Source organism: Carassius auratus, chromosome 32 (genome assembly GCF_003368295.1).
Source record: "Carassius auratus strain Wakin chromosome 32, ASM336829v1, whole genome shotgun sequence".
In the NCBI taxonomy this organism is placed as follows: domain Eukaryota; kingdom Metazoa; phylum Chordata; class Actinopteri; order Cypriniformes; family Cyprinidae; genus Carassius; species Carassius auratus.
Window position 1 is genome coordinate 15070844 of NC_039274.1, and position 14705 is coordinate 15085548.

At 38.7% G+C, this 14705-nt stretch overlaps 1 protein-coding gene across 3 annotated transcripts in view; it reads right to left on the reverse strand.

The window, feature by feature from the left end:
- Window positions 1–404: 404 nt before the first annotated feature.
- Window positions 405–14705, reverse strand: part of LOC113051694 (T-cell immunomodulatory protein-like) — a 130689-nt gene continuing 116388 nt past the window's right edge. For all 3 annotated transcript variants that reach the window (XM_026215654.1, XM_026215653.1, XM_026215652.1), the window contains exons 15-18: window positions 10654–10778; window positions 7463–7545; window positions 6714–6831; window positions 405–1673 (exon numbers count right to left, since the gene is read on the reverse strand). In XM_026215654.1, the coding sequence (XP_026071439.1) occupies window positions 1614–1673; window positions 6714–6831; window positions 7463–7545; window positions 10654–10778 (386 nt within the window). In that variant the 3' untranslated portion in view covers window positions 405–1613. The remainder of the gene's footprint in view (window positions 1674–6713; window positions 6832–7462; window positions 7546–10653; window positions 10779–14705) is intronic.

A 14705-nucleotide genomic window follows, 5' to 3' on the forward strand; every position in this document is an offset into this window, starting at 1 on the left:
CCACGGTTTTACAAAAAAAAAAAAAAAAAAAAAAACACGGTTTTGCTACAGTAACCATAGGTTAACCATAGTATTTGTAGTAAACCTGTGGTTATACTAATAATAAAAAAAAATAAAAAAAACATGGTTATTACACCTTTGCTACAATAACACAATTGAAAAGCATTGAACAGCCCCCAAACATAATTTCATTCAAGTCATCTGACGATTGTCCATTGATAACAGACTAACAGAATAGTCCTCCACGCATATGAACCTTGTGAATACTAATCCGTGTTTTTCCCCCAGAGTACAAGAGGTGATGAATTCATCTTCTGACTCATCTGCTATATCATCTGGAGATGTATCTGAACTCTGAGTGAATTTCACATCAACCAGAAACAACTCGAGGCCAACGCATTAGGTAATAAAGCATTTGGTCATGTTTATTGTTAATTCAACATTCCAGTAGACATCTAATGACAAAACAGCATTTCAACGCAACCAAAACACATTGAGAGTGATTCATTAATAATTAAAACTGATCACAGATGCAAAACCTGTTAGGAAACATATGCACCTGACCAGAAACAATTAGTGAAAACCACAGGCAATTGCAGGCCAGTCAATAAGCATGTTTAGTATGCAGATGTATTGTGATTTGACAATTGAATTTTCCTTTTAAAGTGAAATCACTTAATGTGCAAATAGTGCACCATAACAACACCATTTTTAAAGGTAAAAGAGATGAGCATATGAATCAATGCATGGATCAAACACGTCAGATATATACAGTCAAGAACAAAAAACCCTTCACAATAAACATTCTTCAGCATCACATAATTAATTTCCAGTGTTTTAAAAACATGTAAAATAAATAATACCACTTTGAAACAGACAAGTGTCTTACCATTGGAAAGAGGACAGACAGAGGGAATTACTAGAAAGCAAACAGAGGACAGTGCATGCAGAAACAGCAGCCTGCTTTATGTTGACCTCAGGCAGTTAGGTTTGGGGATTTGACTTCCTTTATAATATTGATACCTAGGGTCAAGTTAATGAATCTAATAAAATCAGTTTGCAGAGGACACCTTTGTTAACAGAGGGCCTCATGTAGCACTTGAAGTCAAAGCTTTTATTTAGTAAAGACTAAAGAGGTTCAGAAAGAACTGTCACTCTGATACATTCATAGACATAAAGGCTGACAATTAATTACGTCCTTCAAAACACATGACATAAAACTTGAAACAAAACAAACAAGAAGAGAAAATTACCAGGTTTGTTTCTGCCCACTTGACATTTACCAGATACTTTAACAATACAGAGAAATAAAGACAGAGTTTTAAAATAACATGTTTGTCCCAAACCAAAGTACAAAAAAATGGCACCAAAACATTTCTCTCTTCTCAATGTGCAAACATCGTTATTGCCTTTAGGATCTTGTTAAAAAAAAAAAAAAAAAAAAAAACACACACCTTGACAGAAAACATATCAACAGATCCAGAGAGACACATCACTGTTCAAACTATTCATATTTAGATGGATTCCTCTGATTTCAGATATTATTAAATGCATAAAATGCTCCAGTGTGGAAAAAAGTGGAAATAAATACCCACAAAGCCCGCTCCAAATTCTCACATAGCATCAAAATGAAAGCGATGGGCCTCCTGTCTCTTCTCCCGGTCATCTGCTTTCTGTAACACACAAACAAACAAAGTTTGCTACATACACGCTGTAACTTCACAGTCCTGATATCAGTCTGGAGAAGCTGGGACCTGCATGTCAACCGTGCCCCTGACTTGAATGCAAACACAATACAATGGAGTTTGAGACGTTAGGAGAGGAAAAGAACAGACGCAAAGAGACAGACAGACAGAAAACTTATCACACGCACACAATGGCACACTTTACCATGGTGAAATACCTCTGTGTGCAATCAAAGATAGAGCCAACACCAGACACTTGCTGCCCGAGACTGGTAATAACACACTGCCCAGTCTGGAGAGTGTGTGTGTGTGTGTGTGTGTGTGTGCGCGCTCAGTGATTATCCTGTCTCGGTGATGGCAAAAACGATGTCTATTCTCATCTAGTATGAGTGACTCACGCACTGGGACCCTCTGTGAAACACTTGTGAATTGGCTCTCCTGTTCTATAAGGGTCACTTGGATGTATTTTTAGCTTTAGGTGTGTCGTCTTCCACCCAGTAACTGTGGAAAGCACGTCGGTCATAAGCAAAATGGCAAATCAGTTTAAGAAAAAAAAGCAATGTGCCAGACAAATACAAGAAGGGATTATTTTCCTTTTCAAAAGGACTTTATATCTCACAGACCATGCAAAAGGAGCCTGAGGCTTTGACTGAGTGCTGTCAAGCCCTACGCTATCTGCACAGGAGCATCCAGATGAGATCTATCCACAAGATATACCACTATATTTGGGATTTTTCCACATGATACGGTGCCGAGTCAAATCAACATCAACATCAACAAATGAAGATGTGAGATACATACATACGGTTTCATCCTCATTTCAGGTTCATTTAAGAGTGTTCACTGAGTCATAGGCCAGTCACAGATTCATTGATTACTCTGTCATGAGTGCTCGACTTAATTACATAGTCAGTGATAAGAATAGCCTGTACGCTCCTTCAGGCTCAGGATTTCTAAATAGCAAGACTTGCAGTTGTAGGTTACCATATCATATATAAGTAATAGTAATAGTCTCTGTCAGATCAGCCGCCAGCAATTTAATGATGCAACTTCACATGGTTTTTAACACAGGCACAGTACCAGTGGAAAGTTCACAGTTTTTTTTTTCCCATCAGACACTTCTGTATTGTGTTTTTGTTGCAGAAATGTAACTTGCATTCCTCCGCCACACACACGGTTTGACGTGTGCTCTCCAACAAGCACACCACAAGGCACTGAGATGCTTGAAAATATATATGTACATAAAAACAGGTATTGATGGAGCCGTAGGCAACATATAGTACAGCATCCATGTACTGACAGGCTGACAGTCACATGACCCACACACATCCGCAGTCTCCCGCGTGGAGGAGGATTAGACGCAGTCATGTTGCCTGTGAGGAAATTATATAAAGACCTTTCCATCTCAAAATCATGTTCTCCTTTTACAATTCAATAAATATTACATTACTTATCTGAATAAATTATGGTGCCTGTTTTGCCCTCGTATATAATCCTTCTAATTTTTATCATAAATGAATCTGCCGGATTTCATCCACATAAACCCACCCTTTTCTTACATTCAGTAGCAAGCTCATAATCTTTTGTGCTTTCATCCAAAAAACTGACGGACTGAACCAAATCCCGGTCTGATTTGATAAATAGTTTCAAAAGATGCATGTCCAAATAAATGTTTTCATGAAAATATGTTTTAAGTTGCAAATGTAATATTCTGGGCGATATTAAAAAGTCAATGCTTATTTCATTTTAATTAACTGATAAACAACTGATGTATGTTTTTTTTTTGTATTATAAAGCATAATTCAATACCCAAATATCAACCAATTAATAAAATAAAAACATGGTGCAACTGTATGTTTTTTTATATATTACTTTAATTTACTTTGAGTCATTAAGACAATGTTGTAAAAAAAAGAAAACCATATTCCGTTGTTATGTCTTAACAAATTTCTTCATGTATTTCTTTAAGTGAGGATGTCTACATGCAGGGGAAGACCAGGCATGTTCCTGCCCCACGCAGACATGCAAATGATACAGAACACCTCAGAACTCTATTTGTGTCTTTCCCGTGACATTGAGCAGGATGAAGAGAGGAGCCGGAGGCAAAAGGGAAATACTGTTTCTTATCTTCCTCTAACGTTGGCCCCTTCCACTGGGATGCAATTGGAACGGTCCGCAGAAATGGAGCGGAGTCCTCTTCAAATGCTATTTTCACAGGCACTATAGGTTGCCCTCTCTTATCTACTAAAGCCACTTCAATTACAAGCTGTCATGGGGGCCAATGAAGATGGAGGGCACAGGCAAAGAGACAGAGAGAGAAAAAAGCTTTGTATATCTTATCTTTTAAGCCTTGTCCGAAGAGAACATGCATTTTTATGAGGGGTCACATGAGTGTAGAAGTCAATCTGCACAACATGACTGACATTTCCACTGCTTCGCAATGGCATACGCTCATTCTCATCCTGAAATTGAATGCAAAAACATTTCCACAAATGCAGCTCTGTGACCAGAAGAAGAACATGTTTGGGGAGTTGTGCTATTTTGGATTGCGAGGAGCTGCAATAAATGGAGAGAGTTGCAGAAACGCGAGCGATAATGTGTAACAGTCTGGTAATGTAACAACATGCGATAACAGACCACCTGCAGCCTACACAGCTCACAGCGTCTCTCAGACAGGCGGAGGAGAACGGGCCGCTTCCTGACCTTTTAATAGCTGAATGCTAATCGTCACCTGAACATGTGCATCAGGAAAGCCCATGCTCCATCAAGCAGTCATCAAGACGAGACAAAGAGACAAAATACTCCCTCTCTAGGCCTTCCTTCAGCCTTTCTCTTCCTTTTTGTCAAATATATAATTGCAGGGCTGAGGAAGAGAGATATGGAGCCAGCATGTTATTTTAATGCAGTGTCAACTCCAATGAAGGTTGTGTAGTGGGAAGCGCTTCCCTGAGCAGAGAGCAATTATGGTTTTCAGCGCGCATAATCAGGCACCCACAGCAGATGGCTTTGAGAGGATGCCAGCACTAGAACAGCTCTTCACTCCTCACACACATGCACACTCAATGCACCACCAGGACCTCCATAACGCCTTTGAATACATGAACACAAATGGGCATTCTTGAAAGAATAGAAAGACAAAACAGGTGTCCCAACACTCTGCATACACCTGGGTGGTGGCGGTCAGGTGCATAGGACAGAGTCAAAATAATGAAAAAATGTTGCTATTGAACAAATATTTGCAAGCCTACTTACTTCTGTTTTTAATTTTCTTCCTAGCATGCATCCACTGCCAGTGTAGTATCACTTAGTATACATTTGCAGATCTAGTTCTCAATGGTAGTCTAAAACAACACCTTTTTTACCCTGTCAAAAACAGCTCTTTTCAGAGCAAGAACTTTTGTAGCATTTCCCTTTAAATGTTAATGAGCTCTACTGACCCAGCCACTCACTGAGAGACTGTTTACTTTTAGCCGCGTTCATCGTGAAACTTGCTAATTAGCACATTATTAGGAAAGGCAATTTTCAAATATTCATCAAAAAACCTTCTACTCCTTTCTTCTGCTGGTGGAGCTGGATCAAGAATTGTTTGAGCGAACATAGATGCATTTAGTTAGATCTGGGGTGCATTCCCTTCAGAAACAAACAAAATCCACTGCGTCTAATGACGACGATGTTCATTATTACATCCAACAACAAAACAACTTGATCGCTTAGGAACCACTCTTGTCTACTTCTGCTCTGGCGGTGAAACGATGGTGGACTGATGATGGCTCACTCAGGGCGGTCCAGTCTGTGCTGAAACGCTACTGTCAATCAAACTATCATGGGAGGGGCCTGTCTGTGATGTCACAAAGACAGACATCTAAGATCAGCTCGATTTGAGAAAGGAGAAAATATTTAAGGAGATAGATTTTTTTTATCATTATAGGGTGGTTGTGTACACACACTGCTAACACACATTTCAGATCAAACAACTTGTAAAAGTCCATGTAGCATCATATTGACCCCTTCATAATAAAAAAAAAAACATAAATATATGTGAGAAATCCAATCAGAACCAACTTTTTAAGAGGTTACTCCGCCATCAAAACATTAAAAAAGTCAATTGTTTTAGAGGTGATTTGGCAGTTTTCTGGTGGTCATTCTGGGAAACCCGTACTGAAAAGCGCTGAACACCAGCTTGACTAGGCTAAACCAGGGAAATTCTAGAGCTATTTATAAACCAACTCTAAACTGAATGACCAGTCGGCTAATTGGTCTTAAGGAAAGATGGTTTCTCGTTTACCCGAACGTGTGTCTTGGGAACTATTACATAAGATGTTCCTGCGCTAAAAAACACTTAAAAACGGATTAAAACAGAATGCATTGGTCTTTAAAAGTTGGACTATTTTAAAAGGCTGAATGTGTACGGCTGTAACTTTTCTGAAAGGGTTAACACCATGCAAACGGCATAAAAGCTAAAAGCCCAGTGCAGCATGGCAATTACATTTTAGATAAACTCATCAACCTCACAAATCAGTTGTTGTGACAGCAAGTTATGACCCATGACAACTGTTATGTCCCATCCTGAGTGTTTAAAAGGAATATATTCACACATTCAGAGGTACAGATAGTGTCCAAAGAAACAAAACAATCACCTTCCCACACACAAAGACAAAAACTCCCGCATTCACGTGCACAAAACACATAACACCCTGGAGGACATGTTGTGTGGGATAATAAGGAACAGATTTGATATGCTGAAAGGACAGAACAGAGCAATTAGGAGCATAGCTGTGTGTGTGGAGCACACTCGGAGAGAGCCGGAGGGTAGGGCCACACACACACAGACACACCCCACACACGTGCAGACCAAAGACCAACAATCCTTTGCTGCAGAAGGAAAGACAGATGCTGGAGTGTTTCAAGCAGATTCATAGAAGAAACCAGGAACGTTTAAGTGAGAGTTTTACAATCATGCTCAGATCGGAGAAAGCAAAAAATGAGTGAGAGAGGCTGAAAATAAAAGGATGAGATGTTCGCTCTCACCTTTTCCTGCCAGTGCAGAATCCCGATGATGACGAGAATAAAGACGCACACGCCAATCAGTGCTATCGCCGTCAATAAGACGATATTACTGGGGGTAAGGTAGAGCTTTGCACTCCAGCTGCAAAGACGGACAGAAAGACAAAGGAACACTTTTCAGAGCACCAGCTTTAAGTGCAGTAAAAACTTTAAACAACACTCAAATGTGAGAGAGCACATAAAGACATTACACTCAGTGATACCTGTGTAGATCATCAAAACCTAAAATCTTAAACCTAAATATAATCAGACCTGGTGCATTCTGACAAGCTGAAACATCAGGACATCAAGATGAGCCGCTTTAAATAACAGACGGAGAGCAAGCGAGAGCTCACCACTTACTGGAGAGAATAGAACGAGAGATGCTCTGTTTATCATTACGAATAGTTTGAAAGCAAAAAGGAGCCCAAGTGGAGTCTGTGGGGAATAGTGGGAAATCAAGTGATCTGCTCAAATATTTATGATATAGATTGGCAGACAGCTTCATTAAGATACATTTTAGCTGTGCTGGTTAACACATGAAATATTAATGCCTGAGGAAATACCTTCTCACGGTCTTGATTAAGGCTAGTGACAAATGCACTAAAATCACAGTGTTTTCTGTAAGACTTTTACAGTTAGAGGATAGAATGTAAAGTCTGTACAGTATAAAAATCATTATGTCTACGAAAAGTCCAACCTGTGTATGTGTGTGTGTGTGTGTGTGTGTGTACCTGCGAGGGTCATTCTGTGGATATGGTATAACGATGAGCTGGGAGTTAGGAATGATAGCGGTCCACTCCTGCTTCCTCAGGTCCTGCAGGAGAAAGAGAATGATAGATGGAAGAGAGAGAATGAACGCAGAGAATATTAGTACCATTACCATCATGGAAATTACAGCACATTCAATTTCTGCAGCTGTCCTTTGGCAAACATGCACTAGAGCTGATGCGCCTCTGTGGAAGACGGGGGGATCTGCAGGAGATTGTATTATTGTATAATTGGACATTACTGAAGTGGGGGGTCTTAACGGAGAAGAGGGCATGTTTAACACATCCGTCTTCAGTCATCATTAAACGCATAACAGCTGATACACCATTCCAACATCTCCCGTCGCCCAATTTGGCACGCATTTACACTGTTTAACTAAACTTTTGCAAGCCAGAGGGAGAGCCACACTTCAGGTGCTGAAACTGTCAACATGAAGTGAAGTTTCAGTGCTGTTACTGAAGTCCAATCAGAGAATCCAGCGTCAGATGAGTAGGTAGGAAGCCATTTGCAGGCAGGTGATCAATGCTACACAAAATCTCTGTGAAGTTCAACTCCGTTACCTCAAACTGGCTAGAACCCAATGAAATCCTTCAGCTGCTAACCCGATGTGACTCCATATAGTATGATGTTCACTTCAAATACTCCATCAGGCCAATAGACTGCTAATTTGTTAAACATTTACTCCACTCTCAGAGAGATACTAATGAAAATTAAGCACCAACAGAACAAAAAAAAAAAAAAAACTAACATGGCAGCAATGAAAACATCCTTTTCCGTTCATCTTGAAGTCGCGAGTCTTTCAGTAGGAGAAAACGGGATCATTTTTAGTGCATTGTGCAGATAATAAGCCTCCAAACATGAAGCAGCATCAATAGTCATCTATTCCCCCAGCTATTTACAAAAAAAGTTAATTAGAGGAAGGGAAGTCTCTTGAAGCCTTAATGTATTATGAAGACACTACACCTCTATCAATTACAAAGGTAATTTTCCCTCTTCAACTTGTTTCTCGACAGCAATTAGTAGCAAACGTTAAATCTGTCTTTCTGAGGGAATCCTTCAGGGGGACAGATTTTAATTTCCGACAACACATTTATCATAACTCTACATTACAGTATTCACGTGAAAGCGCACAGCTGAGGAAGAGTGTGGGTCTGAATGAGATATTTTTAGCATGTGTCTTTAGTGAGTATGGATGAGGCTTGCAAATGAAACGGATGGGGTGGTTTTCGGTCTTCCTGTAGGGAATCGAGCCTCTGCTCACTGCGTAGGACAACTGGGCACTGACTGAAAGACAAAGATTTGTTACAGCCAAAGAGCCTCTACTGCTGCTCTGAGCATTAAAGAGGGAGGGCAGCTCAAGCCCACACATTTAAGAGTTATGCTAACCCACAGGTCCTGGCCTTACGATTATGCAACAGTGAGACCTTTTTTCTTTTTTAATACAGAAGGAAGATATTTCAAATTTAAAGATATGAGATGATATACTGTAATCTAAGTGCAATCATTTAATATGTGAGAAAAACATTTTATTGCTTGTGTTGTTGTTTGATGCAAAAAACGAATCACTTCAAGCTACTTTTGGTTTATTTTATGGTTTCCTTGTTACAGTGTCAATACACAAATAAGTACTGAGTAACATTACTCAACAACATGTACTTACTCTAGGGTTAGGATTAGTTATGCATAATTGACTGTGATTAGTACATGTAACGAGTAACAAGGACACTGTTACCCAAGCATCACCCACATATGTCAAGTTCAGCGTATAATAAGATGAAGCTCTGATTCTGTGTTGTGCAATGTTGAGCAATGTGTTTTTTCCACAAGGTTCTTCTGTCAAGGTTGTTGAGAGATTAGAAAATATGAAAACGACAGAGAAGGCTGAGCCGTTTCCCTTCTGCACACAAGCTCTGAGAGTCAGCAGGAACTATAGGGTATGCCGTTTAGAAACATTCATCTGTGTCAGAAAAAAACATCAATGTATGCAGAGCCTTGTTGAGGCAATTCTCTGGCAAACTCTACCTCTTTCATTCCCTTCAGTGTTCGTACTAGGATACAAAAAAACTACTCTGGGTCATAAATAAATGTAATGAAATGAATATGCAATCACATAAACCAATATTTGCGGAGAAAAAAAAAGCCTTCCAAAAGAAGATGATTAGTGTAGCAGAAAAGTAAAAATTGAACAAAAAGCACCTAAAAAGCATCACACTATGTCCAAATGCTAGATGAACATCTTTCAGCTGTTGTGTTGTGTCTTGTTTTTTTCAATGTCTTGCATCATAAGTGCTGCATTATAAAGATACCTTGTTAAGTTAAAAGCAGTTTAACTTTTAAAAAAGCGTGCCTCAAGACTCCTGTGTTCGATTTTATTCTGCCGTGTGCTTCATGACGATGCTTGTCAATGCAAACTGTGTGAACAATTCTCAGTAAGAGCAGTTTGGTGAGCCGTTTTGGCTGTAGTAGCATATGGGTCAGAAGGCATGATTAAATGTGCCTTTTTTGTGCAACAAAAAATAAACAGTACTAAATGGATGTGTTAAATGGACGGCAGCGCTATTAAAAACACAAGATGGCAAATTGCTTTACGCAAGGCTCGCTCATGTGTGTATGCATGTGCATGTATTCATGTGTGAGTGTGTGTTGGTAAATCAAAATCTGCAATTCTAATCACTGTTTGATAAAGACCTCTGTTTAGCTCACTCACAGCAGAGGAAGCTGATGTCTTAAATTTAAATGAGCAGCACTGGGGGAATTCTAGAGGAAGAGAGATTTCAAATCACAGTTCTTCAGATAAAACCAGACAGGGACGATGATATCAAAAAGAAAACACCATGAAAATTTGAAAACGTGGAGAGGATTGAGAGATGTAAGTCTTGGCGATATAGCTCTATAATCGTCTACAAACAAGGAATTATATATATATATATTCATATATATATATTCCTACATAGGAAACATTGTGTCTGACATACTATATATACAGTACATCAGACTCAATGTTTCCCTTCTAAACACAGAAAAAGAGCAGGTAAAAGTAAACCAGGCCATCTGCATGCTCTCCCTCTCCCGGGGCCTTTCTACCCATGATTCCTCCCTCCTCCCTCCATATGGCGAGTGAATGTGGGCATGTTTGAGTAGGTGTGTCTGTTACCTTCCCTCCAGGGGGCTGGGGGATGCCCACAAACAGGTGATCCAGGAAGTTGGCGCTGCGCCCCAGACCGAGCACGGTGTAGGGCAGCTGGAGCGCGAGATGAGCCGACTGGCTGAGCTGTCCCGCTGCAGGAAGAGAGAGAGAGAGAGAGAGAGAGGGAGGGAGGACGTGAGGTGGGATCATAGAGGAATGAAGTGAGGATGGAGGAGTGAGAGGTGAAAGAGAACAGCCGAGTGTGAGGGGGAGGAAACGGTAACATGAACAGGTAAGAGAGGGGGAGGAGAAGATGAAAGAGGAGAAAACCGAAGAAATAGCTGCCATTAGTGTCATCCGAAAATAAGGCTGCTTATAATAAGAGATCTCAGCATATGAAGGGCTTTAAATCAACACCAACAAACTACTGCAGAATACTGCATAACATTTTACATGCTAAATTTGCTTTAAAATGGTCAGGTAACCAAAAAATGGAATTCTGTCATGACCCTCATGTCGATTCAAACCTGTATGACTTTATTCTTCTGTGGAACACAAAAGATGATATTTTGAATTTCTCTCTCTCTTTCTCTCTCTTTTAATAAAATAATCAATGGTCACCAAAACACTGTTCATGAAAGTATGTGTCACTTATGAAAAACTTATTCTGCACCTGAAAGTGTCAGACAGGAATAAATTACATACTAAAAGATAATAAATAATAAACAATGATTTTATATATATATATATATATATATATATATATATATATATATATATATATATATATATATATATATATATATATATATATATATATATATATATATATAAAATATAAAAATAATAATACAGCTTTGGTGAGCATTAGAGACTTATTTAAAAAACATCAAAAAAATTTGACTGACCCCAAATGTCTGAACAGTAGTGTATTATTCTTTCAGTATAAATTAATAAGTCATTATTTACCAATAAGTGAGATGAACTGTTGAGACCAGAGCATTTAAGTCAGAGTTGAAGCAGAATTTGTGAATTGGGTAAGTTTGATTAATGAATCAGGTCGATCAACAGAATGATTTCACTATAAACTGCTGTTGAACAGAACAAAGGGAGCTTAAAATGTAATGTTTTGTGGAAATAACAGCATACAGGTTTTAAAAAAACATCATGGGAACAATTAAATAATTAGAGCTCTTTCTTTTATTAGTGTACTATCCCTTTAAAGTAAAATGAAAAAAATATTGACCTTGGCTACAGTGACCATGGGCTTTCTCTGAAGAGAGACTTTTTACAAAACAAGGACTGTGAAAGCACTGAGCAAATCTGACACACAGTAATAAGAGTGCAGACCTTAACACAGACCTAAACAGAACAAAAGCTTTCTTTTAAGCACACGTGCTTTTCCCTCTGTTTTTTTAATCCAAACTGTAAAAAAGCACAAAAATAAAGTACAATCAGCAAATTGCTTTCTGAGATGTATTTTTTAATGATTCTGGACCAAGGACCCTTGCACTAAATTTGAACTAACTGACGGAGTGCTTTATTTGTGTCGTGCTGAAGCAAGTTCACACAGAGACCCAACCAGGGAAAGGTCAGTCCATTGCTCATGTGTCATGTGTCTGACTTAATGATGCCATTAAAGAGAAGAACAATTAGATGTGTATAAGCTGATTCCCCATTATGCATCAGAGAGAAGAGAGGAAGAGACGGAACACAGGTCTCCTAATAACTTCCCTTTGGCACATAATAGCAGTACTGGAATTCTGCTCGAGGCTGAGGATCAATTAGATGGACTGATGGAAAATATAGAGTGAGTCTCACTGACCAGGAACAGATTCCTAGATAATATAAAATAAAACAAGAATGATCTTTTTAATAGTCTTGCTTTAGTAGTGAAGTACACAATGTTAGTATTTCAATCTATATCTTATATTATCATTTGCAGAACAGAACATGTTTGTGTTTTGCAGTCAGTCAGATTTTACATTTACATTTAGACACTTAGCAGATGCTTTTATCCAAAGTGACTTACAAATGAGGACAACAGAAGCAATCAAAAGTAACTAAAGAGCAATAATATGTAAGTGAAAATGACAAGTTTGGTTAGCCTAATGCATATATTTATATATACAGACACTAGGGGTGTAACGGTTCACAAAATTCACAGTTCGGTTCGATACGATTCACTGCTGTCACGGTTCGGTTCGGTACGTTTTAGATACAGCAAAAAGAAAAAATTGGCAGATAAATTTCCTTGACTTTTAAAAAATGTTTTATTTATTAAAACTAACAATATATATATTTTTTTACATTGAACAAAGATGGACCTATTCTTTACCCATCTTCTATGGTGTTTTCTTAGCAGCATACTGTACAAAACAAAAACAGCTCCTTATAAAAATATTATATTATGTAGTAGTTATATTGTTATATAATGTTATATTGTTGTAGTAGTTATGAACAAATACAAAGATGTAACTTTTTATATGGAACTCTATAACTCTTTATATTGAGTGTGTTTTTACTCAATTGGTTCTCTATAGGGCTTGTGTTTTTTGGAACAAAGCAGGAATTACGGTCTGGCTGAAATGGACTCGTGAAGGAATATTGTAACGGGGCTCAATTACATTAAGCATGTTCTTAAAACCTGCGTTTTCCACTACAGAGTAAGGCGCTCGCTCACTCAGTACGCGCTGAAAGCTTGTTGCAAAATGGCTAAAGGGTCTTTCACACAGGACGCGGTATGCGCGGCGCTGGACCCTGGGCTCAGCGTTGCCTTCAGATACAACGCGATTTGCGCTGCACTATGCCAAGAGCAAAGTAGGTGGAGTTTTAAAAACTGCCCGTGCATATGTTCTATTTATAACAGTTCTTCTATCTAATAACGTGCAGGCCTGTTAATTGTATCGTATTGCTCAGGAAATTTCGACACAGTACAGTACTAGTCCATTTTGATTTCAGTGTTTGTTTGGATGCCCCGATCGATTGCACCCAAACACCAGACCTGTTGGTTATTGGAGGATTTTCTATTTCTGGTCTTTTAAACGCATTAGCCATTTTTGAAACGAGCCTTCAGCGCGTACTGAGTGAGCGAGCGCCTGACTGAGTAGAATAACATAAACATATAAGTTGGTGTTTTTTTTCTTCTTCGGGGGTGTCATGGGCGTTGCCTGTTACGTCGTTTGGGTTATTGGGCTACCTTGTTGAACGCATATCATTATATTTCACAATTTTTTTTTTCCGAATATAATTAATTAGTCCAACGAACCGTTTGGTACATAGTGCGTACCGAACCGAAAGCCTCGTAGCGAACGGTTCAATACAAATACACGTATCGTAACACCCCTAACAGACACACACAAAGTCTGTGGAAGTGATTTTGTGCCTCTTTCAGATGGCATAATAATTCATCGTTCACTTGCAAAACGCAAGCTTCTAGAGGGCACATAACTCTGAAGTAATGCATTTAGGTAAAGGGGGGCAGATCAAGGGGTGGTTTTAGGCAAACATCAATGCCTTGTATTATATGCGAGTAGCTATTGGTAGCCAGTGCACATTGATAAACAGTGTGACATGCGTTATTTTCAGCACGTTAAAAATTTATCTTCCAGAGATTAAATGTAGGGGTTTGATAGAAGTGGCTGGAAAACCTCATGCTCATTAAGGCTGCATTTATTTGACCTAAAATACAGTTCAAAATGTATTTTCTATTGCCCTATAAAAACCCTAAACCTACCCCTTACAGAAAACTACTAGCAATTTTTGAATTTCATAAAACAGTTTTGTAGGTTTTTTTTAAGCCTATAAACACAGGAACCCAGGAAGTGTCCTCATAAACCATGTTTACAATGTAGTACCCATGTAATACACATTTGTGTCCTCATAAACCATATATACCTGTACACACACACAAAATAAATAAATATACTAAAATATCTGTTTTCTATTTTAAGATAGATTTATTAATATAATGCATTCCTGTGATGGCAGATCTGAATTTCTAGCCGTTCAGCATCACACGGTCCTTCAGAAATCTTTGTGGCCCACTGAGGATCCCTGGATCCCAGTTTGAAAAGCTC